Source organism: Adiantum capillus-veneris, chromosome 15 (assembly GCF_014529385.1).
Source record: "Adiantum capillus-veneris isolate H3 chromosome 15, ASM1452938v2, whole genome shotgun sequence".
In the NCBI taxonomy this organism is placed as follows: Eukaryota; Viridiplantae; Streptophyta; class Polypodiopsida; order Polypodiales; family Pteridaceae; genus Adiantum; species Adiantum capillus-veneris.
This window is the reverse complement of record NC_140945.1, coordinates 16,362,106-16,387,736: the sequence shown is the minus strand read 5'-3', so window position 1 is coordinate 16,387,736 and position 25,631 is coordinate 16,362,106. Positions and strand designations below refer to the sequence as shown.

Here is a 25,631-nt window from a genome sequence, read left to right as displayed (position 1 = left end):
GTAAGTCTCAAGATTCTCAATTACCTGTGAAAGTACTCGTAAAGCCAGATGTGTAAGCGTTGGAAGACCTTCTCCCATAATTTTGCCACCATGTAAGAGGAAACTTGGTAGCCTCTGGCCTCAACACCACAGCTCTAGCAAAGGATGGTCCTATATTGTTCATAAAGCTGATCATCTCTGCATCAATCTCCAGCTAAGCGTCAATGTCGCACATCATATTGATGTAATCATCCTTGAGCTTTCAGAGAGTCCTCTCATGGAAAAGCTTTGGCGTCTTGTACAAAGGATGAAGCAATGCAGCCATCCCGTGAATGGGACGACTAATGAAAGTCCATCTCCTTTCTACAACGGCCATGATGTCATCTCGGTTATAATTTTCAGCAATACAACAAAGTTGAATTGGCAAATTCAAATGACAACAAGTCTACTAGAAGATTTCAAAAGACAAGTACTTACCAGCTTTGTGTCAGAGACACGCACTCTGTAAGGTGTCTCTTCATCTCCATGAAGAGATGATAGAGTAGGCCCAATGTAGAGCCCTCCATGTCTGTGACTTGAAGAAGCACCATGTCTGTGACTCAAAGAAGCACATACACTGACTGCAATGCCACCGTCAAACTCTGAACCTGTGTCCAAAAGGACTCATCGAGCACCCGTCGCTGTATGTATTTAGTGGGCTTTGTCTGCGAGTGATGCATCAATCTCCGCTTCGGGTCCACGACTGTCTGGAGAAGTGGATCCCTCAATTTGAAGAGTCTCTGTAGCACTAAATACATATAAGCAAATCTGGTCTTTGAGGGTCGCACCATATCAAGTGTAATGTGGCTCCTGAAGATAGCTAAAGCTTGATGTTTCTTGCGGAAAAAGGTGGTCATCTTAGTGGCATTTGTAACAATAGGCAATACCCAAAGCAGCTTGCTTGTATCCTCCATAAGTAAGTCAAGACAATGCACAGCACATGGAGTCCAAGAAATCCGAGGGTAAGTTGCCTCGACCATTTCACCCATAAGTTTACAATTTGAGGCATTGTCAGTCACAACCTGTACCACATCATCCTTCCCAACCTCATCAATAGCTTTCTTGATGTGCCCAAAGATAAACTCACCACTAATGCGCTCTCCGGCTTTGCTTGCATCCACAGCGCGCAAGAAGTATGTGCCAAGACAAGACGACACAAGAATATTAATGATGTGCCGCCTACGAACGTCACTCCAGCCATCTAATATGATGGTGCACCCAAACTGCTGCGAACCGGCCTTGACCGGGACCAAAGCCTTATCTATCAAAGCCTTCTGCTCATCAAGCATTGTAGTGTGCATCTTCTTATACTCCACCCCTGACCATGAATCTGTGTGACCAACATCAACTATAGCCCGGACCATCCTCTTCCATTGCTCAGTCCTCAAAACATTGAAGGAGATGTTGCATTCAATGAGAGTACACGCAATCTCCATCTCAGCCACCTTTTGACGCTCCTTCACCCAAGAGAGAGAGTTCACACACGAAGGCAAGGTGCTTTGCCTACGTGCATCCATATCACCTCGATCTTCCTCCTCCTGCACAACTCGGGCCCTCTTTCTACTAGAACCAACAGTGGGATGATCCTCTTGAACCTCGGAAGATGAACCACCAAAAATCCCCAATAAGAGCATCATGAAGAGCATCCTGTGTGTGCTGGCTACCTGTATTTTCTTTTTGATGTTGGTACTTCCGGAAAATTCTCCGCAATCAGCTTGTCCCTAATATCCTGTGGAACCTTTTTGCACCCTCCACAATTGTTGGTCGTGCCAATGCCTGTCAGATGCTTGACGACACGAGAAATTGTACTCGTGAGCTCAAAATTACAGTACTTGCATTGCCATCGTCGAGTGCCGCAACCCGCTTGGCCTGGAGTGTTGATAATGTGGATGACATTGGTATGCTCCTTCCAGTACGGGTTGCATGGCTTAGGCATGATGAATCTGTCGCAAACAATAACACACACGTGACAAGAGTGAGACAAAGAGACAGAGAGAGAGAGAGAGAGAGAGAGAGAGAGAGAGAGAGGAAGCCCCGGAGCATGCAAGAAGAACTTGGAGAAGAGAGAGAGAGAGAGAGAGAGAGAGAGAGAGACTTTACCTGCACAGTGCACACTGTTTCTGCAGAGAAAAGTGACTGGTCACTGGTTCTCTGCAACTCAATGCAAGCGCCTAAAAAATAAGCCCAAAAAACTGGTTGCCTGGGCCTAGCGAAACCCTCACGCTGGAAAGGGGGCAGAAAATTTTTATAAAAAAAACCAGCACCGTACGGATCGATCCGTATGGTACCGATCTGTACAGATCAACCGTACAGTACGGAAAGGATCCGGACGTACGTGTTGATCCTACCTTGGTCAAATGAGAGAGTACAAAACAATCATATTCATTTTCGGGAATTTCGTGTCTTACAAAGTCATACAATAGAATATTGGTAAGCCCATTAGTATCCCTGAAACCCAAAGGGGACATCAATGACCTTATTAAAAAATCGGGGTAACCTGTTGACAAAGGAGCGGTGTAGGGTGCAACGAAAGTGAATGTTGAACTTTGCTCAAGATGAGTGCTCCGAACTGTGCTCAAGGGTTCCTTTTACTTACGGAAGGGAGAGCCTTCCGTTCCTATAGTGAGAGAGTGCAATGGACACAAACAAAGTGAATGGACATTGTGAATGAAGGTGCATGAAACTGAGAGATAGAGAGAGAAGAGAATACGACACCAGAATGTTGTCAAAACCCTCCTCCGAAGGCCCCACTCTCTATGGCGAGAGCGGTCTACTTATGATTGCATAAATCTCTACAATGCTTGGACTTGCCGACGATGAGGACGACGACGAGACGGACTGAGAACTAAAATCGCTAAGGACTGAAATCTGCAAATCTTTATCTGTCGAGTTCTGACTCTATGTCGGTGACCATGTCGATGGCAACGGCGACGATGCGACGACGACGCGCTGAAAACACAGATGCTGAAATCTGCGTTTTCTGGGCTGAAACTGTAAACTTCGCGGAATTTGACCGTGCGGCGAGGGTCTGCTACGGGAAGGTGAGATCTGCGAGGTTCGAGGGTTCTACTGCAAGTACTGACTGTTGAAAACTGAAAACGTTGGTGCTTAATGAGGTTCCGTCACGAAGATCTGCAACAACGTTGAGTTGTCTGGCAGATCCAAAAACGCTAGGGCTGATCTTTGTGCTGATGCAAAAACGTTAGTGATCTACTTGGTCTTGCTGTCGCCAGGGTTGATCTGCAACTGCAAAACGCCAAGGCTGAATCTGTCCTGGAAAACGCTAGGCTTGCCTGGGGTTTGTTGGCTAAAAACGTTATGTCTTCTTGCCCGAGGAGTCTTGTTGAGAAGGTGCACTGTTGAATGTCACGTCCTGTTGCCTCTTCTGCCAGAAAGTGCTAACTCTGGTTTGCTTATATATTATTTTAGCAAAATTGCCCTACCTAGTTCCCAACAAAAGTCACTTAATAAATAAGTGAAACATGTCAAAAATAGGGAAAATAGGTTTAATGCACTGGAAAATTCCCCTGATGGATTCTGATGGTCATGTTGTGTGCAACCAGAGGATATGCATCTACTCTAAGTGTCTGGGCATGTACGATCTGCGAACAGACTCACAAAAGTGCCAGATCACTTCCTATTCTAGACTGACTTGACTGAACTGAACCCTTGTCATATTGTAGCTTGTCCATGGACACATCGGGTTGGATGTGTCACGTGACAAGCGGAGCAACTCCCCTCTTGTGCAAACCCACAGCATTAGATTCACCCTCGCTGGAGTAGACTATGATAAACCGAATGCTTCAAGGTAAAGTTCTAAAATCTGATGAGTATCTGCTAGGTCCCCCTTCTCTATCCACTTCGCATCCGATGTAGATAGTTCTTGAATTTAACCAAGAACCGCCTAATCACTTTATCTTTTATCTTTTTGTCATTGTGTGCCAAAATCTATTTTAGAACGAGTATCTCCTCCCTTTCTTCCACTTCGGGTTGTGCTCATTGGGCTCCCCATCATCCAGCACATCACCTTTAAAAGGCTTCAATAGACTCACATGGAATGCATTGTGAATCTTCCAAGTATCGAGCAGCTTGAGTCAAAAGGAGACATCATTTATCTTTTCTTTTATCGGAAAAGGACCATAATATCTCATGCTAAGCTTTGGAAAAAGTCGTTCCTTTCCCTTGCTCTTTCTTAGACGTGCCTTCTCAAAACGTAAGAGGACCCAATCGTCTTCCTTTAATTTCAAATCTCGTCGATGTCGATCTGCTGCCTTCTTATGTTGTCCTAAAAGCCTCCTGGACCTTGGCAAAAGCATTGTCCAAGTCCCTCGTGTATTGATCGACTTCAAAAATCTTACCTTTAGTGTTAAGGGAGGGTGGAACCTTCGAACTACCTTCAATGATCTCAAATGGCACCTTCCCCGTCGAAGAGTGAATCGTGCTGTTGTAGGCAAATTCCTGGTCCAGTAGTTAGTTTTTCTTTAAGTGTCTGAAAGGCAGTCACCTCTGTCAATCCCCACAAGAAAGGGACTCCTTTCTGAGTCAATATATGCAAAGGGGAAGCTACCTCTGCAGACTTTCGAATGAACCGTCGGTAGTAAGAACACAAGCCCAAGAAGTTTCTCACTTCATGAACATTCTTGAAATCTGGCAAGTCACGTATGGTCTCAATCTTGGCCGGGTCCATCAGTACTCTTGCTGCTGAGACGATGTGTCCCGAAAAGAGCATCTTCAGCAAGAAAAATTCACTCTTTTTGGCATTGATAGCTAATTTGTAATCACGCAATGCCTGAAAGACCTGTAGCTGATGGTGTCTATGTTCTGCTTCATCCTTGGAGAAGACTGTTGTCATCAAAGAAAGTGCCGACAAAAGATCAATACTCTCGGAAAATCCTATCCATCATTTGGTAGAAAGTCGTTGGGGCATTGATAAGGCCAAATGGCATCACCAAAAATTCATACAAATCGAAACTTGTGCGAAAGGCTGTCTTGGAGACATCTTCCAGAGCGATTCTAATCTGATGATATCCGCTTTTCAAATCAATCCTGCTGAAACAAGAGGATCCTTGAAGTTGGTCAAGAATATCATCCATCCTTGGAATCGAAAATCTGTTTTCCGATAGTGATTTTATTGAGAGCTCTATAATCAATACACATTCTCCAAGATCCATCTTTCTTTAAAACCAACAACACCGAAGAGCAGTAGGGTGAAGTACTCAATTGGAAAGACCCTTTTCAAGAAGGTCTTTCACTTGGTTCATGACCTCTTCATTCTGGGCTCGGCTAACACGGTAAGGTGGCCGGTTCGATGGTGTGCTTCCAAAAATCAAATTAATAGTATGATCCTTAGGACAAGATGGGGGTAACTCGCCTGGCAGGCCTTCAGAGAAACAATCAGCATGTGTGTGGAGAAAATCTTGGTGTTCTTTGTCAAGTTCAGACATATTCGCTCTGTGTTCATCATTCGACTCTTTCAAATAAATCGAGTAAACAAAAGGACTGGACTACATTAATTTGGAAATGGCCGAAGCCGATACAATAGGGACGGACTCACCCTTCAGTTTTACATCAAGTACCCTTTTCATTTGTCAAGGTTGCTTTCTTAGCCCGATAGTCGACCACAACGTTGTTCTTATGGTACCAAGGGACTCCTAGGAGGACGTCACACTCTTCTAAAGCTATGATGTAAAAGTCCTCGTGCCCTAAATAACCCTAACAGTGCAAACAAAGTTTTCCAATGTCAGGCGTAATGGTTGTGTCCCGTCTGGGCGCTGCTAGAACTGCCTCTGCTGGTGGTCCCATCTTGTCGGGTGTAATCTCGAGTCGCGCCGCCAATTCAGGTGAAATGAAGTTGGCCTTGGCTCCTCCATCAAAAAAGATAAGGGCTTCTTGATCTTTCACTTTGCCCCAAGCTCGGCAAAGTTCTATACTTTCATCTATCTAACTTGGGTCAATAGCCATGCAATCTGGTACCAGTCCTGCTTTCATCTTGCCTTTTCTGTCACGTTCCTTTGTTGCTCCAAAATTCTCTGGCCTGTCTTCAGTCTGTCCTTACATTGCCTTTTTGGGGCACTTCGCGGAGATGTGCCCTTGTTCCCCGCAACCAAAACACTTCTCCTCTTTGAGATAGTTAGCCCTTTCTTGAAGAGTCAGTCGGGGTCGTGTATCCTTCTTTTCTTGGGAACTCTTTTTCTTTCTACTTTCATTGTTGAAGGTCTGTCTAGTCCTCTGAGTCAAGATCTCATCAGTGGGGTAAGTCAAATTCCCCGAATTTACGAGAAACCCGTTTTGCATGACCAATTAATTCTTGAATAGAATTTGACTTTTCTTCAAGGCAATAGCCTCGGATCTCTGAAGGGAGCCCACAGCAAAACCGCTCAATCTGTTCCTTAAAGGTGACCTTCTTAAATCATGAGGTTGGTAGAAAAGAGTCTTAAAATCTCTCGCAATAAACGTCCAAAGAATCTCTCTTGGTCATCCGAAGATGGTTCCAAGCAGTTCGTACATCCCATTCGTACTCCCGGGTCAACCAGGAAGAAATAAAGGGCCTTTTGGATTTCAACCACTTCACTGGAGCTTCTTTCCTCAGAAGAAGAGTGGACCACCATGTTTGAGCATTTTCTTTGAGAAAGATGCAGCCCTCCTAATCTTGGAGTATTCTGAGTAATGCCCTCCAGAGAAGGCTATGTCAAACTGCTGGATGAAGGCCAAAGCCCCTGGAGCATCTCGGAATCCAGAAAAGGATTCAAATTTTATCCACTGTCCACCTTCTCTAAATTCCTTTATTTTCTTGCTCTTGTCTTCGATGAAGTCATATTGGTTGGCTCTATAGGAGTGCTTCTTCTTCGCATAAAACATGTGGTCATCGAAGTCCGAACTGTCAGAGGATGACTCCTCTGTAGAGCTATCAAAAACTGGTCGAAATCTAAGTTTCTTTGCCTTTTTCTTGCTTTTTCTAAAGCTTTGCTTTTTGCTTCGCTTTTTGCCCTTCTGTGCTTTTCCCTCAAATCGGAAGAGCTAGAAGAATTGTCAGAAGAAGAGGAAGAAGAAGAACTAGGCAATCCTTCAAAGTGTACACGCTTCTTCTGCTTTCTTGCAGATGCAAAAGAAGATTGACGGCCCAAATAACCAAGGTAGTCAGTCCCCTTCTTGCGCTTTTTCGATTGCTTTTTGGATTGATTCTTCGTCTCCAAACGCTGACTGATCTAAATATGATCTACTTCTTGAAGTTCTTGTTCTATAAACATCCTCGAAGAAGGAGCTTTCTTGATTGCTAGTTTGATTGTTCGTTCGATGGCTTTCTTTCACTGAGTGTGGACTTTAGCAATGGATTGCTGAGACGAAAATTTTGCAAACTGAGGATCTTTCGCAAACTGAATCATCTGCTTTGTGCACTCGTCAACCTGTTGTCGACGCTGCATCTCTTGAAGTTCATACTTTGTAGGCCGGGGTGGCTCGTACTCATCTTCTGTTAATTCATTTAAATCTTCTGTGTGATCTCCTCCTGCCTCAACGGATTCGGAAGAAGTCGATTGATTCTTTTCCGAATCCATAAGTGTCGCGAGATGAGGGATCAGATTTCCCAGTAGAAGAGAAATCAGTCATGCTCTGATACCACTGTTACAAACTTGGACACCCCTAGTCAAGATTCTACCGCGGCATAGCAAAGATTTAGGTTAAAAATACTTCACAAATCAAAAGAGAGTCAACACGACTCGGCGTAGTTCTGTGCCAAGAGATATTGGCCCCAAAGACTTGCGCCCCTTTGGTATTTATTTTTATATTAATCTTTGAGCAAAGTACAACCGACCCGCAGGTGCTCGCTCTCAGACTCTGCATTCAAAAGCTCTGCAGAGTGAGCCCCTAGGGTCACTTATAAAGAGTTACAAGGGATGCTAAAAGCAGAGCCCCAAAAGCTTTCAAAATCGAAAACAACTTATCCTAAAAGCCGACAGCGCTAAAAGCGGAACTCTGTACACAGTAACGCAAAAGCAAGAAATCCGTACTCCCTCCCACGTCAGCACTGTCAACACATATCGCGAAAATCTGTACAACCATATCAGCACCGTCAGCGCGTATTGCGGGATTCCGTACAGTCAGCGTGAATTACGGCAATCCATACTGTCAACCAATCAACCACGTCATCAGTAGGGTGTGTGTTGTCTGGGTGGCTCTGTCACGTCACCAGTTTGTGACATTATGCGCGTTTGCCAAGGCAAGAGCCTTATGAACAGGAACTGGATTAGATAACATCTAATCCCCCACACGTACATGCAGTTCCATCGGGAAAGATTGCGAGTTTGGAGAGTTTTCTCGCTTGAAAACTCCTCCAATTCACAAGGAAACTGTCCCATTGCGTGCGGGAGCCCTTGGGACACACGTAGGCATGTTCGCTCCGCTTAAAACGATCCAAAACAGAGAATTACAGCCTGCTGTGTTTTTCTGCAGGTTTAGGGTTTTGCACCTAAACTGCAGGGGAGCACCGGGGGAACTCCGTGAAAGCCTTGGGATGCATGTATAAGGTTTTGGGCACCCAACAGCAGAAAAACAGAGAATTACAGCACGCTGAAATTCTGTTACAGCTCATCAGAAAGCTTCTAAAGGGCGAGGGAATCTATCCTAGATAGGTGTTTTGACCTACAAGGGTTCTGGCACCGTTATGCTGCCGAAATCAGGTCGGAAACCTGCTTTTTCAGCCCTCGCCAGGTTTGGACAGCTTGTGAGAGTTTGGCCTAAGTGTACGGATCGTCAATTGGTAATTGAATAAAGATATACCGAAAGGGGCGCCAATTTTGGGCCTGCGGGGTGTCGGTCTCGTGTGCGCATTCTAGTCGTTGGACGCAATTGTGTTCTCTTTTCTTCACAGTGCTCTGTGTAATGTTAACAGGTAATTGAAATAGTACCGCCCTCTACGTTGTACAAGCCGGTTATACACAGCCTGCACGTGGCATGTCAACGCAAAACACGGAAGTCCGTACAACTGTCACGTTAGCATGCCAACGCGATTCACGGAATTCCGTACTGCGGTCCACGTCATCTGCCAAATATCCGTACTGCTATCCCCTTCAACGGGTAGGGCTGCCACGTCATCAGTTTGTGACAACGAACACATGCCATCAAAACTACCACGTCAAATCCATAAAAACAAAACTTAAGTGAATCTAAAAGCATCTCTGTACGGCTATATCAAATCATCATAAATTGTCATCTATCAACACCTCAAAGTTCACCCACTGTGCACCCATGCAAATATACCATGTCTAAGGTAGAGGATTAGTTGCATGAAGGATTCACTTTTCTTACGATTGATAACCAATTTGTGATTGCAGAATTCTTCAAAAACCAAAGCAAGATGCCAGCAATAGTCTTCCTCACTCTTAGAAAAGATGATCGAGTCCTCGAAAAAAGTGTCAACCATGTTTTTTTGAGATGCTTGCCAAAAATACGCTCCATAATGTCGTTGAATGAGACCGGTGTGTTTGTCAACCCAAAGGCTATGACCAAGAACTCATATAGCCAAAAGTTATCTGAGAAGCAAACTTCGGTGCATATGCATACTTAATGCAAACTTGACTGTCACAAATTTTTGACGTGTCAAGCCATAGAAGACCTAGAGGGTTGGGCACCCTAGCCCTAACCCTAGGAGCCCTTCAGATCCTGACCGAGGAGCCTAAACCCTAGAAGAAGACGAAGTTCTCACTAACTTACAAATCCTCACCAAGTGGCCTATAGGGTTAGGATTTAAATCCTAACCCCCAACAACTTATGGACCCCGTCTGATGGGGCCTAAAAATAAAACACACACACACACACACACACACGCACACACTTGTTGTTGTCGAGGCACTTGTACGGACGCCCGTGAATTGGTTGATTGCTATACTGATAGCTCCGTGTTTTACGAAAACTGTTGACGTAGCGTTGCTATACGGAGTCTACGGACAGCCCCTAAGAACACTAGCTTTTTGAGACCAAATGCTTTTAAAGTTGATGCTATTCATATAAGCTGCTTTTGATGGCCAAGGGCCTTCACAAGAGAATTGCAATCTCATGTGTTCGCGTGAAGATGCAAAGCAGTGTTGTCGGTGTTGTACTGAGTTGAAGCAATATAAAGAAATACCGAAAGGGACGCCATGGTTTGGGGCCTCTGCTCTCTTGGGGTGAAACTTCGCCACTCATTGTCTCGTGTGCAATGTCTCTTTTCATTCATTTGTTTTGAAGCGTCTAAAGTCTATTCAGTCTATTCTTTTCTATTGGCACGTGGTGCCCTCCCGTTACATTGACGGTGGCCACTCTTCATGTCGATGCAGCAGGAAGATCTTTGAAGTAAATTCAGAATATCATCAATGCAAGAGATAAAGAGGTGGTTCTTCATGGTGATTTCGACGGTAATCAATGCACATGCGCCATACACCATCCTTCTTCTATACAAGGAGAACTAGAGAACATTATGAGGAAGAACTCCAATAAATGTATTCATTGTTTAACAATTCACTAGCTTGGCCGAAAATTTCATTTTTAATCTACTTTACTTTATCAATGGGTTGCCTTGTTGAAAGGTGAAGCTTCCAAAATCTTAGGGATTTCTTGTCACTTGATCTTCAAGGAGCACGGTTGGCAATACAGAAGGGGATTCTTGAAAACAATCCAAGTACTGTTGTAAAAAGTAAAATAGGTTTTGCTCTAAAGTGAAAGTGATATAGACTCGTGAACAAAATCGGGTTATGCATAGATACACAAAAAGAGGTTTTTTCATTAATTCCATAACACATAAGTAGATATTGTGATAGGCTTGAACACCCAAGCGAGAAATCAAAAGTTACACACATACAAAAACTGTAACACTAAAACTTGAATAGAAAGAAAGAGAGAAGAGTCGACACGAAGCAATGGAGTTTCGCTTCCAAATGCACTAGCCTCAAAGACCCGCACCCCTTTCGATATTACTTTCTTTATTGATGATCACAAAGGTACAATGATCAGAGGGTGTGTTCTCTGCAATCTGCTCCTAATCTGATCTACAGAGCCCACCCCTAAGGCTCCTTATAAAAGTCACATGGGTCCCTAAACTGGGCGTCCCAATCATGCTTTTCGTTACCAAAAACAAAGCCCAAATTCCACGCCAAAAGATCCTACGGAAAGCTATCGTAAGCGCTGCCACGTGGCAGTTTACAAATCAAGACATGTTTCATGTTGTCTACGTTAGCTGTATTGGCGTCATTTTTTCATGTGTGGCCTTAGAGATTTGGTCCTTTGAGTACGGCCTTCGAGATTTAGTATGGCCTCTTTATTGGCCCTTCCAGTCCACTAGTGCCAGACCACCATGCCACGTCATTACACTTGTGGCATACCTCCCTCTTGAAAGAAGAGTAATGGCCCACGATTACACCTGCAAAACAAACAAAAGACTAAAACCAATGTCTAAACTAGCTCAGTAGACACTGACTCTATGCACAGAGTTACCAAGGAACGGCCATTTTCAAGGAGGGAACGCCTCGGTACGACGGGCTGCAGTTCCGACAAGCTGCCTGAAACTGGAACGGACGGGGGAACGGGAACGGGAACGGATCCGGAACGGCCGAAACGGGTTGCAACGGACAAAATCGGCCAACGATTGCAAACGGGCAGAAGTGAAAAAACGGCTCATACAGTTTCCTATATATTGTGCCACCCCCTCACCCTTTCCTTCACAAAGCAACAAAGCTCTCAAGCTCTCTCTTGCTCTCAAGTTGAATCAACTTCTCAAGGCTTTCTCTCTTGCTCTCAAGTTTCAAGCTTCACCTCCCCTCGGCGCTACGGTCTACTCATATCTCAAGCTCTCAAGCCTCAAGCTTCAAGCCTTCAAGGCTTTCAAGCTCTCTCTTGCTCTCAAGATCTCAAGCCTCAAGCCTCAAGCCTTCAAGGCTGTCAAGCTCTCTCTTGCTCTCAAGGCTTCAAGGCTCAAGCTCTCTCTCACTTGGTCTCGACTCTCAGCTTCTCAAGAAGTGAAGCCTCTCTCAAGCTCTCTATCGCGATTCTCAAGCTTCTTCATCCATCACTCCATGGCCTCTTCTTCTCGTACAACCCACTCCGTTCATGCGGGCAACACTCAAAAGGCGAAGGAATGGTCGTGGTGGGATGAAGTGACCTCGGAAGGCACCTTGTCAGCGGCAGGAGGTTCTCATGCATGGGCATGCAAGTTATGCTCTTACACGCGGAAAGGGGGGCATGACAAAGTGAGGGCACACTTTCTTCGAGTGTCGGGACATGAGGTGAAATTTTGCACCAACATAACTATCGAGAAGAGGAAGGAGCTCGAGGAAAAGAATCAGCAATTCAACCATAACGCCAAGCCCGCACGCAAAGGTATCGATCCAAAGACCCTCATTTTCCCTTCTTCCTCTCTATCCAGTTTAGGTGTCGGTGGTTCTTTATTGGGTCCGATTCGTCGCCAAAGGACCCTTGCCACCTCTTGGGACCCAAAGAAGAAGAAAGAGATGGATGCAGCTGTGGCCCGATTCTTCTATCACGACCATATCCCATTTGTCGCAGTGAGGTATGTTTTATGATTAATCAATCTTCTCTCTCATTTCTTCCATTATACTCATTTCCGCCTTTTTAATACTAACCTCTGCTATGTTTGATCGAAATAGGTCGGAGTATTGGAAAGTTATGGTGCAACGGATAGGAGAGTATCACACCGGCTATGTGCCGCCATCTTCAAGGGCTTCCGAACCACTTTGCTCGATCGAGAGAAGGCTATCGTGGAGCAAGCAACACTCAATATTCAACGTCTTTGGGCAAAACATGGCGTTTCCCTTATTGCCGACGGGTGGAGCAATACAAGGAAGAGATCTATTCATGGTCTCGTCGCATATTCGAGTGGAGAGATGTACTTTGTGCACTCTCATGATGCCCCCGAGAGTGGCAAGTCCGCCGATGTCCTCTCTGCAGAGTGGACAACGGCCATAGAAACGATCAGTGAGCAACACGTGGTGGTCTTTGTCACAGATGGGGAGGCGTCACACAGGGCAACATAGTTACATGGGACGGCAGGTCGAGGTCGGGAACGGGGTCGGGACGGCAAAAGTCGGGAAACGGGGACGGGGGTCGGAATGGCAAAAAAAAAAGAGAGTTTTTTTGGCATTTTTTGACCTACACACATGCCACACACATAGAGCATCACTTTGACCATAAATTTACACTAAATAGACCAAAGAACGCGAGTCATATAGGCTGAAATGTGCTAATAAAACATCGATGATCGATGGATACAAAATGAGAAGTGCATGCCACAAGGGCTCAAGAGTCAAAAAGCGTAAAGGACTTAGGACAAGCCTGAGGCCTCAAGGATAACAAAAAGTACAAAGGGCTATGTAGTAGGTAGAGTCGTAGACTCAAGAGTCTAGACTCGAGACTCGAGTGAGAGTCTAGACTCGAGTGATCAATGATCATCAAACTCAAGAAGTGCTCGCCTGCTGAATCTCCACATCGTCGTCGTAGTCGAGGTCGTCAACGACGTATGAGGGCTCGAGAGGCTCGCATTGAGGCTCGAAATCCTCCTCTAGCTCCTACAAAAGAGTATCGGCCATAGATGGATTCTCTTGTGCCATCTCCCACTCAATGAAAGGATTTGCCTTGTGTGTGACGCTCTTGGCAAGCATGCGCAAGTTAGCACTCACAAACACCAAATCATTGGCCCTCTGAACCCCAAGGCGATTCCTCTTCTTAGAGGCAATGTGGCTGTACACACTCCATAGTTGCTCCAAGCAACTAGTGGTACATGCTTGGCTAAGGACACGAACAGCCAAGCGCTGCAAATGTGGGTCATCTCCTCCATAGTCCTCCCACCACAAAACCGAGCCAATCTTGTTGCGATCAAGCTGTGCATTTACACATCCATAGGAGCCCTTCTTTTGCCTGTAGTTGAGTAGCTCGTCTCTAATCTTGCGCCTAATGTCACTGCTAGGCTCAAGGCGCTCCAATGCAAGCCGCCATCCTTTGCTCACCTCCTTGTCGGTCTCTTGACGCCTTCCTTGAAACTCAGGGTCAAGCACATAAGCTGCCGCATGAAGTGGAGAGTAGTATCCATTCCACCTCGACTCACACAAGCGATGAATCTCCGCATACTGAACAGGGTCAGGCACAAGCTTCTCAAGTGCCTCTATCATCCGATCCATGGCTTCGTAGACTTTGCCAATGCATGGCTGCAAGCCATCCACCACTCGAAGTAGGTGTAGAATAGGCTTGATCATGGCGTCAAGAGTATTCACCTCCTCCCACCAAGCGACGTCGTCGGCCCATTCTCGGCATTTCAATCCTACTGCTGATGTAGACTCCGGCATGGCCTGGAACTCATCACTGAGAAAGAGGCCCCTTAAGGCTCCACCACATGTAGACAAGCGGCCTAGCATAAGCCAATTAAATACAAATCTTGTCTCTAAATATTTGAGCAAGGACAAGTGGCTCCTCTTTGAGAATTCATGGCGCACTTTTTGATGGTTGAGCACAAAGGAGACAATTCGAGAGGCGTCACCAATGGTGGGTGAAATCCATGACAAGTTCCCTATGTCCTTGAGGAGGTTATTGAGGCAATGCGCCATGCAAAATGTGACATGGATGCTGGGATACATGCTCTCAATGATAGCTCCGGCTACCCTATTTGACGCCTCTCCATCTGCAACCATACAAAGGACATTCTCCATGCCGGTGATCTCTATGGTGCTTGTCCACTCCGCAACAAGCATCTCGGCGGCCTTGCCACTATCGGATGCATCATGTGACTCCACAAAGTACATCTCCCCCCGAGAGTAGGCCACCACCCCGTGGATGGACCGCTTGCGGGTGTCACTCCATCCATCTACAAGAAGAGAGACGCCATTGGTCTCCCACAAATCCTTTGTTGCTTGAGCCGCTTGCTTCACGGCAAGCTTCTCTTTGTCAAGGAGGGTGGTGCGAAGCCTCTCCGATGAAGGTGGCACATAAGAGGAGCCATATTCCCCTATTTTCGTAACCATGGTTCGAAAGTATGGAGACCTATCCACACAAAATAGAGCATGTTGTGTTAGTATGGAGAGTCGATAGTCGAGAAGTTATAACCCATTATAAATACAAAATGGAAGATTGCAATGTGCATATGCCAAGGGAAACTCACCGCGAAGGCAATGTGGTCGTGGAAGAAGAATCGGGCAACCGACCTATCCACCTCTTCCTTCAATTTAGGATTCTAATTTTCGTTGAGAGTGGTTTGGCGATGCGGAACGGAAGAGGACGGTGTAGATCCATGGCTCTTGAAGGTTCGAGCGATGTCGTCAAGGTTGGCTTCCCTTTGCTCTCGCGGTGTCGCCGTGGCGGAGGGATCAACGACAACAAAACGGCCCCTCTTGGCCGCTTCCGCTACCTCATACACCGTGAGCTTCTCAAGAAGATCCAACCTCTTCTCGAGAGCTACATGAGGGCAAAACTTCACCTCGTGACCGGGTTCATGAAGAAGATGGGCTCGCACTTTGTTTGAACCACCCGATCTCTTGTATGGACATAGCTTGCACGTCCATGGTCTTGCACCGCCACCTTTGCCACGCGAGCTAAAGTCGACTTCATCCCACCATGACCACGTTTGCACGGCGGGCCTCCTTCGAGAAGAAGCGGCTTGAGAAGTGGAGTTGGCTTGAGATGACATGATGGTGGAGAGACTCGAGAGAGTAGAGCTTAGAAGTTAGAAGAGTTAGAGGAGAGCTTGTGTGGAGAGAGAGTAGAGGAGAGCTTCAAAGTGGGTAGAAGAGGGAGAGGAGAGCTTCAAAGTTCAAACTTCAAAGTGGGTAGAAGAGGGAGAGACTTGAGAGTGGAGACTAGAGTGTAGAGTAGTCAATGGTCATGCTTCAAGCTTGAGCAATGAGCATTGAGTAGAGAGGAAAGCATTGATGATTGAGACTTGAGTAGCTTGAGCCTTTAGCTTGAGGGAAATGGAATGAGCATTGAGCATTGAGACTATGAGTATTAAGAGGCCCAAGGGAGCCTTTTATAGCCTCCCAAGGGCCAAGGCTCCAAAAATATGGCAGTTGGGGCTGCACAGAACCGTTGCAAACGGTCAAAAACGGGCATAAATTTGAATGGACCCTGTCCGACCCCTGCCGGTCCGTCCGACCCCGGTCCGTCCCCCCTGCGACCTGCCCGTCCAACCCGATTTCCGTCCGTCCCTCGGCGTTCCCTGCCGTTCCCGGCCCGGTTATGGCCATCCCTCGACTCTAGGGCCCGTCCCCCCCGTCCCCTGTAACTATGCAGGGCAACAACAACTATTATAGAGGGCCACTATCCGCATGTGTTAGTGTGCTTTTGCATGGCACACTGCTTGAACAACCTTCTGAAAGACATCGGCAAGCTAGACTGGATCGCTCCAATCATTGTTTGAAGATTGTTACTTTCATCAACAATCACAACTTGGTTCAAAGTAAGTACCTCAAGAGGTCAGCAACAAAGTGCTTCTAAAGTATTCAGACACCCACTTCACTTTCAAATTTCTTCTTGTGCACAAGTTGTCTGAATGTCAAAATGCGGTTCGACAAGTCTTCATCAGTGATGAGTTCACCACCTCCCCCTATGCAAAGACAGTTGCAGGGATTTAGTGCAAGGATAAGGCAGAGGATCTTGAGTTCTGAAAGGAGCTCAAGAGTCTAGACGCATAGGTAAAACGAGAGTCTATCTTCCGCTAACTATGTCTCTTCAGACATAATCATTCCTGCAGTCAACCCACGAAGGAAACATGCAAAACACACGCACACGCTTGCTGTAATTTTCTGCACATAGCCAGAAGTTGTTACCTGAGCGCGTTCCAATGCCGAAACGGAGGTCCTTTTCGCGACGAAAATGCTCCAAACTTTGTGTGTGTATAGTAGGTAGAGAGGAATAGTTTCCTACTAAAGCTTTGCTGAAATTCAGCCTAATACAGGTGATTAGGGGCTGAAAACAGAGAATTTGCAGCAGCTAGTAGAGAGAGAAAAAGAGTTTTCTATTGCTTTACGCGATGAAACTTCTCCCACAGCTGCCTATGACCATGAGAGGCCTTGTTCTAGGTAATGGGTGCACAAAGGCTCCACATACACCACAAGGTGTTGCTCTCAAGCTTCAATGGAGAGCTTCACTGCGTAGAGGACGTTCAACTTAGGGGGGGTAGTGCACTGTCAACCTAGCAAGAGGGGGAGGGACTGCTCTCTTATAGCCTCCCAGAAGAGGGGGCGCTAGCATGAAGAGAGAGAGTGAGTGAGTGAGAGAGAGAGAGAGAGATTGCATGGGAAAGTGTGCCAAGTGGCACACTTACTTTAAAATTTAAAAACCATTCAACTTTTGACTTTAAAAATCCTATGCTAGTTAATGAAATGTGCAATTAAGTGCACAACTGCACACATAGATGCAACCAATTAAATTGTTAGCTGCTCCCCAACGCAATGCCGTACCGACAGTGCTCTGGCATTACCTGTTCGCACTTGTCCGGCCATTTGGTCCAGCGCAAATCATTTAAGAATACTTTAACTAACTTATCCTAAGGCCGTAAAATAATCAGGCCTTAGGGTTATTATTCTAAGGACCCCATCTCATTCCTGTGCTTGCACTAGCGTGCGTAATTTTCTGAGCCTGAAATTTGAGGCTACTATCTACCTCTTCATTGAAGACCCGATTTCCCAATCGCTAGGGCTTCAGGGTATTTTCTGCTAGGGTCTCCTTGAGGTGCACTTGCCCAAACTTGGGCGCACCTGAGGCCCCAAAATTGCTAAATCTATTCTGATGTGCACACAACTAATTAGATAATTCTTTTCTCGTAAATAAATTAATTATTTACAAAGTCTGACTTAGTTACATCATTCCATAAACTTCTGTCAGTCTGTCAGTACCCCTAAAATCTCATGGAGAGATTAGTGACTTTATTCCATCTAGGCACTCTGTAACAAACGAGTGGAGTGGCTCCCCTCTTGTGCAACATGCAACGCACCCAATTCCACCCATTGATGCAGCGTACACTTAAGGAATACACTGTGTTAAATCAAAAGCCTCCAGCTCTAGTACCCAAGGAGAATCTGCAAAATCATCATCCTCCATCCACTTTGCATCAACTTGACCAAATATAGGTAGACCAACTTACCCTTCACTTTCCTTTCCTTCTACGCTAATACATGTTCGAGAGCAAGATTCTCTTCCGACTCTTCCACCTCTAGTTGCTTCTATAGCTCCCTATCCTCTGGCACCTCACCGTTGAAAGGTCTCAATAGAGACATGAAAAGCATTGTGAATCTTCTAAGTATCTGAAACCTTCAGATGAAAGGACACATCATTTATCTTTTCTTGAATCTGGAATTGCTTATAGTCGCATACTAAGCTTTGGGAAAAGCCTCTCCTTACCCTTACCCTTTCATAGGCGTGCTTTCTCAAAGCGAAGTAGCACTCAATCATTCTCCTTTTAACTCCCAAGTCACGACAATGCTTATCCGTTGCCTTCTTATGTCGTGCTTGAGACTTCTGCAAAGCCTCTTTACCCTTGCAAAAGCAGACTTCAGATCCTATGTATACTAAATTCTAATCTCCTTCAAAAATCTTGTCCTTACACACAGTATCAATAGAACTTTTCTACCACCCTCGACAATCTCAAATGGTGCATGCCTCGTAGACCTATGAGCAGTACTTAAACTCATGATTAAGACTTAAGAAACTTGAACTTAAATCAGAGATAAGACTTAGAAGACTCTGTGTTTGATTGATTCATTGATTGATTGAAATGTGTTACAAGGACGTTTATAAATAGAAACTGAAGAGACACGATGGAGAGACGTGACCATAGGTCGTGTCTTTCTGTTGTAGAGTCGTGACCCTTCGACAAAAGGTGCAACCATTCGCTGAAGAAGCATGGCTGTTCGCCGAACAAGTGCGACTCTTGGGCGAAGGGATGCATCCTTTGGAGAATCGAGGGTCTCGGATCTGGTACGTCTTCGTATCTGCAAAAGAATCAAGCAAGAAGGTACCAATGGAGTACCTTGCAGATTTCCAAACAATGATCATCACTCAGCAAAAAACTCAAGTCAGTTTACCAATAATTTTACTCGAAGCAGATAAAGATTCAATCTTTTCTTGGACAAAGCTCGAAGATACAAATGACTTCAACAAAGGCACTTATCAAGTTGCAGATATGATCAATTTTCAGTTTGGCATAATAGTTATGGTCAATAACAGTGCCATGACATGGGACTTGACAGTTCGAGCTTTCGATGCAAAAGCAAGCAGAAATACATTTCCTTCTCTCGGAGTTTCTACAACTACCCTAGGTTTTACGGATCTAATCTCCTTGTTATCCAATTCGTGTTTCAATTTCCTCAAATTTTTTGCAATTAGTCGTGTTATCCCCACCTTCTCTAGAGTTTTTTGTAAATGATTCCATAAATATGGTCTGATTTTTGAGTTCTCCTAAAGTAAGAGTGCATTGAATGGGTGTAGACAGGGTAGCAGCGAGGATGAGAGGCTCACAACCTTCAGGTCTCGAGAATAAAATTTGCTCTGATACTACTATAAGTATCACGATTGTGACTATGTTAACAGTATTACATCTACTCCTAGTTGCGGATACGCAAAGTGCCATGCCAAGGAGGACCCTTGCGCTTGGATGGTCACGACCCTTCGCTCAAGAGACGTGCCTCTTCGCCAAAAGCCACACTCATTCGATGATTGGTCACACCCCTTCGCTCTATGGGTTCGACTCTTTGTCTAATGGTTGCACCTCTTCGCCGAAAGGATTTGTCTTTACGTCTAAAGTCATGTCTCTTCACCAGGAGACGTGTCTTTTCATTTATGTCTCTTCGTCTCCTATATAAGAAGCCTATTGTACTCAGTTTTCAACAATTCAATTAATCAAACACAGAGTCTTCTGACTTGTTTCTGAGTTCCGTTCAAGTTTCTTAAGTCTTAATCATGAGTTTAAGTACTTAATTAAAGAGTAGCACCTAGAATCCTTACAGTGGTATCAGAGCAAATTTTTTCTCGAGACCCGAAGGTTGTGAGCCTCTCACTCTTGCCGCTACCCTCTCCCCCCCTTCCCGGAGTTGCATGGAAGCAGAAGAAAGATGGAATTCAACTTCTTTGTTGATGGTATGAGGTAACTTAAATTTATTTTGTTCCAATTCTATGCATAACGGACAACAGTACAAATGTGTGTGCGGGCGTATCGGTGATAATGACACTTCATGAGGAGGTTCGAGCGGAAGTGCCCCTTCAATTCCGAGAGTTTCACACCCCTTCACGCGAAAAGGCAATGACCTTGCAAGCGACCACACCTTCTCTTTGCCTGCACCCCTTCACCAAGAGTCACCCCTCTTCCCCAGCGCTAGCTGCTGAAAGTGCTTTTCTACGCAAATCGTGCCTCTTCGCACTGCGGGCTGCTGAAAAATCTGAATCGCTGGGCTAAATTTTTGCAACGCTACTGGCTGCACCCCTTCGCTGCTTGCCCCTTGCGCACCCTTTCCTCTCGGGTAGGCAGAGAACAATGGGCTGATTAGGCACTGAACGCTGGGCTGATTAGGTAGAAAACGCCGGGCTGATTATTCTGAAAACGCTCACATGACTACGTTGAAACGTTGGCTAGGCTGCAACCTTTCGCTGGTTATTTCTTTACGTAAAAGCTTGCAGCGCCCAACTATTAAACTCAGCAGCGCACCATATTATTAAGATCCTGCCTTTTTTTTTAAAAGTGACCGGCCAAACAAAATTGACCTGGTCTCCCCAGATTTATTAAAGTGTGGACACAACACTATAGTGACAATTTATCACAAAATGACCAGCAACAACGTTTTGCTTCTTCTACGAGTCACCTCCCAGATTCGCTCTCTCCCTCAGCGTTGGCACACTCTCCGCCACCACTTTGCGCATGCGATGGCAGACAAATTATTCAACGTGCCCTTGCCGTACGTCTCGTATGTAAACGAGGTTTCCGAAGAAGACTTGCCGGTGAATGCTCGTCCTTCACAGGAGATCATTGTCATTCTAGAAACTCCAGAGAAAGCCCGAACTCGAGTTGGAGGTTATCATTCCGATTCCCCGACTCCAAAGCCGAAACCCGTTCCAGACACAGTTTCCGCTGCCAAAGTATCAGATCTTAAGCTTATTCAGAGAAATAGTTACTTTCGCTAAACAATCGGCATGGCCGAATCACACAATGACGACGACAATATTTTACCCAAGGATCCGATAGCAGTTTTCAAAAAGGAGATGGCAACAATTTCAACAAGCCTCGCATCGATTCACACTCGCTTGGATCATATGCAAATACAACCCTCTTCTCGAAGTCACCCAACTGCTTCTCGGACAATACATGCATCTCTTCCGACGCTTCAATGGTCGACTAGAAAGAACCACTCAAATATAAGCCTTCGGAATCGAAATTGTCACCCAAAGCATGGTTTATCAAAGACAACTAGACACAAAGTACCTTCGTGCGAGCAGCAAAAGTCTTCGCATGAACATTCTTGGAACTGTTACAATTCTAAGCAGCAAACTTCTTCTTGGAACCATCAGCAACAAAAGCAGCAACATGAAGCTTCCAAAAGATCATCAACAATATCAAGATGGGCTTACTTAGTGGCACATATATCCGACCCTAGTCGAGTACTCGATCGTGAATGCCGCGACGCTAAACAAGTTCCCTCTCGCGAGCCATGCCCTACATTTAAGCCTTTCTTATCTGATGGTGGTAAAGTTCAAGATTTATTGATCCTTTCCTTGTGCAAGAGGATCCTTCAAAGGTCTAAGAGGCAACAACTCCCTCGACCTCCCCCTTATCAATTGGAAGCCTTAATACTCGCTGAGAAAGTTGAAGATTCAGAAGATTCCACTTCTTATGTGACAACCAACAAGCACATAACCCCTTCTTTGGCCGTGATCCAAGCAAGAAAATTCACCTCATCACCGCCCTTGCAAAATACAGTCTTTGTCTCTAAACAGATACCAGATGCTATGGTGAATGATAATTCTTCAAACTTGAAGATACAAGTCCTTACCTTAAACGATACAAAGAATAAATTAGATGCAGACTCTTGCAGCACGACTTTAGTCGCTGCAATAATTCAATCTTTGAACACAACTTGTTCTATTGATAAACCTTTACACATAGACATACCTCCAAACACTACTCTGTCTCAGTCTACAACATCCCTTCAGGAGGATCTTACTGTTCCAGACAAACCAATAGAATACCTTACAAATTTCAAACCAGTGGTCATCACTCAACAGAAAACTCAAGTCAGTTTACCAATAATTTCACTCGAAGCAGATACAAATGCAATCTTTTCTTGGACAAAGCTCGAAGTTACAAATGACTTTGACAAAGGCACTTATCAAGTTGCAATAGTCATGGTCAATAATAGTGCCATGACATGGGACTTAACAGAAAGAGCTTTGGATGCAGAAGCACTACAACATTACATTTTCTTCTTCTCGGAGTTTCTACAACTACCCTGGGTTTTATTTAAAGAGGGAGGGAATGTCACGATTGTGACTACGTTAACAGTATTACATCTACTCCTAGTTGCAGATACGCGAAGTGCCATGCCAAGGAGGACCCCTCCGTTTGGATGGTCACGACCCTTCGCTCAAGAGACGTGCGGCGTGCCTCTTCGCCAAAAGCCACACTCCTTCGACGACTGGTCACACCCTTCGCTCTATGGGTGCGACTCTTCGCCCAATGGTAACAGCTCTTCGTTGAAAGGATGTCTTTACGTCTAAAGTCATGTCTCTTCACCAAGAGACGTGTCTTTTCATTTACGTCTCTTCGTCTCCTATATAAGAAGCCTATTGTACTCAGTTTTCAATAGTTCAATCAATCAAATACACAGTCTTCTGAGTCTTGTTTCTGAGTTCAGTTCAAACTTCTTAAGTCTTAATCATGAGTTCAAGTACTTTATTAAGGATTAGCACCTAGAATTCTTATAATAAGGATTCTAGGTGCTAATCCTTAATTAAGTACTTGAACTCATGATTAAGACTTAAGAAAATTGAACTTGACTCAGAGATAAGACTCAGAAGACTCTGCGTTTGATTGATTCATTGATTGATTGAACTGTATTACAAGGGCATTCTTTTGTAGAAACTAAAGAGACATGATGAAGAGACATGACCATAGGTCAAAAGACATGACTCTAGGCCAATGGTCGTATCCTTCTGCTATAGAGTCGTGACCGTCCGGCGTAAAGGTGCAGCCATTCACTAAAGAGGCATGGCTATTCGCCGAACACGTGCAACTCCTGGAAGTTGGGGCAAAGGGACACATTCTTTGGAGAATCGGGGGTCTCGGATCTAGTGCGTCTTCATATCTGCAAAAGAATCAAGCAAGAAGGTAAAACCAAGACGAAGAATGTCACAATCGTGACACTCATCTTGAAGGTCAATGCTTCTAGGGAAACTCCGCCTTCTTAGGTCTCTTGTGTGTGGTTTCTATCTCTCTCTTTCAAGATGCACTGTTTGCCGACCACAAAAATAGTACTTCCCTTGGGCTCTATACTCGGCCATCAACTAAGGGGTTAGCGGGAAGTGCCGAGGAGGCACCAGTGAAAGTCCAGAAGATCATTGTTGCTAATAAAATGTTGAAACTTGAATTGTTTGTCCAAAAAGTTGTATTCCATTGAGAGGTATTGAGATAGTATCCTTAAAAACCAACTCCTTTTTCATAATGTGATAAACCGCTTTTAAGAGTTGAGAAATACTAAAAACCACTTTGCCAATCATGCAATAAAAAAGACAAACTAACTGTGAAATTCTCAATCCGATTTGCGAAAGGAAAGTCCCAGAAAATAGACTAGTAAAACTAAGTATAATCTCTTGTTGTATGCCTCGAGGGTCTCGGAATATTACATCATTAGGTTTGATCAAGCCAAGATCATCCCTATTTCAAAGGTTTCATCAAGAAAACTAGAATAAAAAGCAAGTTTGAAATCATGTCAAGTTTTAAGACTATCAGATCGAGCAATTAGCGACATCCACCATGTCATTGCACTTCCTTTGAGATAAGAGGTAACTCCTATCAATTATCATTCTACAGAGAAATTGCCATTGTGAAAGAGATCGTCAAACTGTTGCAAAAACTTCAAGAGCACAAAGAATCAGTAGACGTTGACACCATGTGGACACTATAGCAAATGTTTTAAGCATTTATAAACTCTAAGCATAGCTTTGCAATATGAGTGGCATAAAGCAATGTATGTAAAGAAGTCACAACACCAGAACCCACAGAATTTGCCCCTCTAAACTCAATTCTCAATTGTGTAGTCCTTTTTAGGGCCCGATATCATGTCCCATAGTAGCATAAGCTCTGAACCTCTCAAGTGGGGGGTTGTAATAATACTAAGCGATGAATGCCACTCTATAGTTAACATGACAACCCATCCAGTTTGATTTACAGAAACCCACCCTTAAAGAGAGTAGTGCAACCAGAGTAATGCAACCAAATATAACACTAAACTGTAATTATAGCAAAACGCCGTGCACAGAATAAGTGTCACCAGTTGAGTTACAAGAAAGCAATGGCATACCTCTGCATATTGACGAAGTAAAGCAAGCTCTTGATCAGTCTTGGTCTTGAGCTTTGCCCGGTACTGGCAGTAAGACTGGAACTGATAGATGAACTCATCAATCATATCCCAAAGCCACTGGTTGGGGAGCTGCATATTGACATTACCATGAAGAATGATCTGGAAGAGGCTACAGTAGTTATCCCAAGACTCCATGCGCTGAGTGAGAGTAGGCGTAAGACGCGCATAAACATGTCTAAACCAGAGTTCTCTATACAAGAGGCAAAAGACGTGATCGTTGTCCACATAAGGAGCTATGGCTTCAACAACAGGCCATGGAGATTGCTTGAACATGCGCTCACTGAGCTTCTGGAAGCTGATCTCGTACATTTGCAAGATCTCGTACACATTCTTCTCCCTTATGTAGCGATAGAGGTAGACAACAAAGCTCTTGACCACATCAGGCACGAAATTGGTGTCGTAGTCGGGCTCCTGCTGCTCGAGATCTCTAGCATTCTTGAATTCGGGCCTCTGTTCAAAAGAATCATCGTACCCACCTCCATAGCTGCTGCTATCGTACGCCATAGCTACCCTGGCAGGCTTGCTGCAATGGGGTTAACGCTGAGAGTAGGGTTTCAGATAGAAGAACTTCACCCTTCGAAACTGCAGCATTCGCACTTGGACGCCCAACTAGGAAAGGCTTGCAAAAGACACCCGCAAGAAAAGTGTGTAAAATTCCTATTTCCAACTAGGCCAAAGGCTAGGGATCTACGGCGGAGGTTTAGTCCGTTGTTGATCCCATCTCCATGTGATTATAAAAAAAAAGGCTCCCTACCGTTGCGATCGCGCCTCGAGCCTTGGACTTCACCACACTCAACACACCCACGCCCTATCCAACCCACCTATCAGGACTCGTTGCAAGTGTCATGACTCCATAACTATGAAAACCTAACCCCACGCCCCCGCTGTGTTGATCCGATGGCCCAAAGCCCCCCCGCTCCACCGATCATGCTCTTTGTCGTATGTCCCTCATCTCCCATCCCGTGGTAATAAAAGATGAGGGTGGGTCAACCCCAACCCAAAGAAAAAGTTTCAATAACA

General features: G+C 45.0%; 1 protein-coding gene across 1 annotated transcript in view; it reads right to left on the bottom strand.

Annotated features, from left to right (window-relative positions):
- The window catches only part of LOC147440325 (uncharacterized), a 61,713-nt gene extending 36,473 nt beyond the window's left edge, over positions 1-25,240 (bottom strand). The window contains exon 1 of the mRNA XM_086530109.1: positions 24,552-25,240. Coding sequence (XP_086386235.1) covers positions 24,552-25,115 — 564 coding nt within the window. The 5' untranslated portion in view covers positions 25,116-25,240. The remainder of the gene's footprint in view (positions 1-24,551) is intronic.
- Positions 25,241-25,631: the final 391 nt, after the last annotated feature.